We start from the raw sequence: 4,237 nt of genomic DNA on the forward strand, positions 1-4,237 counted from the left end.
CTTACATGTCAGAATAAAGTAGTCTTTTTGAATTAGTGGATCTCCATTCTCCACAACTTGACTTGCCAGATTCTCCATTTACATGTTAGACATATATACTGAGACTCTAATTAAAGGAGAGATTAATGACTTATGTATAGTAATTATTTACTAATATAACTACAATTTTGTACTCATATTTGATTCAGCATTGCAGCTTCTAGCACCTTCTATAAAATCATATCAGCTGACTTCTAGAAATGTAAAGAACTACAACCATTTAGGCACAAGGTACAGTGCAAGAACCTTAAACCATAGTGGGGACAAAATTGACACCCATATTAATTATCACATTTCTCATCTTGTTTCTGTCTTCTTCAGAACAAATTTGGATTAATCCAAAGTATCTTCCATTTGGTCAAAACAAGTAAACAGTACTCACATACACTCTTAATTTTTGAATTAGGTTAGCATTTATATCAATAAATATTTAGCATATTGTTTAGTCTTTGTATGCTGATGCAGAGCAGATGTGGAAAGGTAAGTTGGAATTTTAGCCTTGTGAGACCAGCCTGCTTTTGACACCAAAAATTAAAGGCTAAGAAGATTGAAAGGTAAGCCTTATGTAGCTTTCTTATCTGATGCTGTAAGCCTAATTCAAATTTTCTGAAAGTAGTCGACCTACATGGCATGTCTTGTAGTTACATTGCAAGTCAGAATCAAATCTTGAGGAGAAAAACCAAGTATTAAAGGGGTCTTGTTTATATAAACCAACTTCTTTAGCCCTTTTTTTCACAATGCATGCTTTTAGTCATGGTCATCTTAAGGTATAAAGAAGATGTATGTAATGTAGGTCCTCCTTCCCTGAAGATCAATCTGGAATGTCGAACCATAACAAAAAAAAATATTAAAGTTGAATTGGATTTTAGGTGTTCAGTATTGTACAGGTAAATTAGTTATGCAGTTATATAAGCCAAATTTGTAGGCCTCAGTTATCAGAAATGCTTCATATTAACACTTGCTAAGAAAAACCTCAAATTAATTATTTGAGTAATCACAAATTGGCTTCTTTTTTTCTATCTTTGTACTGTATTTGGTATAGTTCTACTAAATATAGGAGGGACAAAGTCCTTAACAAAAAAGTAGTAACAAACTTTGTATAAAGGCCATCTTTGCATGAATGAGATTTGATAAAGGTTATTTGGAAAAAGCTTCAACTTGTTCATTGCACATATGGCATTTGAATAGTGCAAATGGCATAAATTTTCAAAGTTTAAAAAATTAAATTTGATCCCTAGTTATGAGGCCGAGGATATAATTTATGTGAGTTTTTTTTGTTTTCTTGAAAAATAATTGGAATCGGATAGAATGGTATGAAATCCTTGCGTAATACAAGTGCAGATGCTTTTATGTATACTGTGATCTTTTGGTATCTAAATTTTTGTTTTTCTTGGTAATAGGCATGTATTCAACCTTCAGAATTTCAAATTTATATAACATGAACAAGAACAGTGAGATGTCAGAATAGGGTGCACCGGTGATATCATATTTGTAAATAGATGGATTTTCATTGAGAAAAATGAATTATAGGTACAGACATTTCAATTTTCGACTATTTACAGCTTAATCCCAGAGGCCATAACACCGAAATTCATGTTATGGATCATGGGAAGAATCAACAATTGTGTTGTGATCATTGAGATTCATACACTGCCATCTGAAGAAACTCGTAAGTTCTTTGATGGTTAAGAAATCCCATGAACCAAAACTCAAAGCCATCCTTTGTAACTACTTCTATATACTTTTTTGATGTATCATTCACATTTTCATTTTCATTTGCTCTCTTTATCTTGTTTAATGGAAGTGAAACCTTGTAACGAGTCCGAAGGAAATCCCCGGTTGAAGTAGAGACCTTGATTGATCTTTCACTGCAGAAGGCAATTCTATCGGTTGAGATAAATAATAATCCGGCTATAGGACCAGCAGTTGTCGATAGATAGCATTGTGAAGCCTTTAATAGCTTTTCTCCTTGGCTCACACTGAAATTTTGTCTGAACACTTTCTTCACACCCCCTACTTGGAGAATTTTAGCTCCCAATCTCAACTTTCCCTTCACCATTTCACTTAACTTAGGTCCAATTTTCACTGCAAAAGTTAAAAACAAGAAACATGTTAGCACTCAATTTTAAAGCAGAACCAGCCACAAAACAAATGTTTTTTGACATTTGGTAAGCTCATAACTTACCATGATTGCGAATGCCTTTTGCAAAATTCTCCACTTGCGCACTGAGTTTGTTCATCCTATTCCTCATTAACTCTATATTGTCTGCAGTTCCAAGAAAAGTCTATTGTTATAAAAGGATACTGTATAGCTGATATTAACAGTCAAAATGATTATTTGATAAATTATTGCTTTACATCTCGTTTGATAAATTATTTAATACTTACTCTGTCTAAATTTCGGAGATGCATAATACTGATTGCAACTGATACATAAAATTCCTTCTGGAAGCATTTCAGCTGGAAATGCTGTTGAGCTGATCGGAAATCCAATAACTTGTCCTGAAATCTGGCTCTTCATATCTGAACTCTGATGAATGTAAATTGCTTGATTCTCTCTAACCCTCTGGTTGAATGATACTTGCTTTGTGATGCACGTTGTAGGATGCATTACAACTACGCGTCTTACATGGTATTTATAAGGCCAATAACAAGGTTAGTGGTATTTAACTTTTTGTTGCATGACTCATCTTTGGCTCATCTATGCGACAAATGTGACGAGGCATGAATTGTTAAAGATAAGATTTGGGAGAAGATTTATGCTCTGCTTTGTCAGCAAGCTGGTTGAAGGGTCGTAAGTCGTTGTCGGCAATATAACTTTTTCTTTTTTTTTGTCAAGTTTGTTATAGAACAACAAAAAGTTCAGGTAATGGTAGTTAGCTGAAATTGATGGCATATTCGATTTCAACAGAGGGTAACTAACCAACTGAAAACTGTGTAGAAGGTATTTGTCGGTAGCATGATCTGTGTGGATTATTAAGCAATTACACTTAATGGTTTAACAGAGCATTGGAGATTAAAATATCGCCTTCTCGTTTAAATACTCTTTAATCATGTCAGAAAAATGGTCATGTTCTTATAACTTGCTGAAAAACCAGAAGCTGGGCAGTTTTTAACAGAGTAAAATTGTAACGTTACCGACTCTCCCAAAACCTAGGAAAATGTCATTTTAAGTATGTATGTGTGCTTGTATGATCTAGCATTGAAGCTTGTAGCACCTTGGACAAAAACATAATAAGGTGAAGTTGTGATTATGTGTGAAGAAGAACTACAATTGTTAATGAACAAGATAACACATAGAGGAGCAGTGACATTCTTTGTGATGCCAGCATACTTTAATAGAGTATATAACAATATGATTAAGGAAAGCAAGGAGTAGATTCATCACATGCAAGTCATAAACAGCTGGTGCAAAAGTTTCAAATGCTTATCTGGATTGCCGTCACTCTTCATATATTTTTCATCATGCATGTTTCTTTATGTTTTCTAGCATCCTTAATATCTTATCTTGATGTTTAATGGAATGTTTTGTGGGGCAGCCATAAAACTAAGCCATGCAAGCTACCTTCAGACTATTACAAATTTTCTATGATGTTTGACTATAATTTAATGAAACATTATTGAATGTACTATAAATTTTCTATGATTATTATAATTTTAGATACAACATACTGTGTCATGTCACAGTCACAAAACTGTTTTTTCTTGATAGTGTAAAGTTTGTGCCACAAGAAAAGTTGTTTATGACAGCTGGCTCCAAGTTCTGACATATTTCATCTTCTTTTCTGAAGGTCCTGTTGATTTGTAGATATGGAGTATAAAATGTCCAAATTTGCAGTGGTTCATACCATCTGAATCATGGTGAACCACACATATAAACAATTTGACATCTTCAAGTACAACAAAATATTTACATCAAAGTATAAAAAGTCTCTGAAACAGAATTGGTCATCATAGCTAGGCTATCACTTGGAGCTTGTTTGGTGCTTGCTTCAAGAATCAATGAGAAATGTTATTAGAATGTGTGGGTGAAAGGTACTTATATGAAAAGGTTGGAGCTTGGAATTTGAAAAGCGGCTGATGAGGCACGTTCCATTGTCGATTTGCTAGCATCATCAAGATCATTCCCAGTTCTATCTTGTGCAAAGACAGGGAAATTTTAATTAGGAAAAATCTTTTACTTTGATGGGAATCCTTC

The 4,237-nt window shown here is 33.8% G+C and overlaps 1 protein-coding gene across 1 annotated transcript; it reads right to left on the reverse strand.

The window, feature by feature from the left end:
• Nucleotides 1-1,522: 1,522 nt before the first annotated feature.
• On the reverse strand, nt 1,523-2,652 carry LOC141701979 (GEM-like protein 4). Its single transcript, XM_074505702.1, has 3 exons — nt 2,428-2,652; nt 2,225-2,305; nt 1,523-2,124 (listed from the first exon to the last, which is right to left on the reverse strand). Exons 1-3 carry the CDS (start codon nt 2,648-2,650, stop codon nt 1,673-1,675), a joined length of 756 nt encoding a protein of 251 aa, XP_074361803.1. The 5' UTR covers nt 2,651-2,652; the 3' UTR covers nt 1,523-1,672.
• Nucleotides 2,653-4,237: the final 1,585 nt, after the last annotated feature.

This window comes from Apium graveolens, unplaced genomic scaffold (assembly GCF_009905375.1).
Source record: "Apium graveolens cultivar Ventura unplaced genomic scaffold, ASM990537v1 ctg4482, whole genome shotgun sequence".
Lineage (NCBI taxonomy): Eukaryota > Viridiplantae > Streptophyta > Magnoliopsida > Apiales > Apiaceae > Apium > Apium graveolens.

Bases quoted from the DNA above. Each gene is read 5' to 3' on its own strand.
- LOC141701979 (XM_074505702.1), bottom strand. From the start codon at position 2,650: ATGCATCCTACAACGTGCATCACAAAGCAAGTATCATTCAACCAGAGG. The intron at 2,306-2,427 runs GTAAGTATTAAA...TTGGAACTGCAG, and splicing joins ATCTCCGAAATTTAGACAGA to ACAATATAGAGTTAATGAGG. The intron at 2,125-2,224 runs GTAAGTTATGAG...TAACTTTTGCAG, and splicing joins AAAAGGCATTCGCAATCATG to TGAAAATTGGACCTAAGTTA.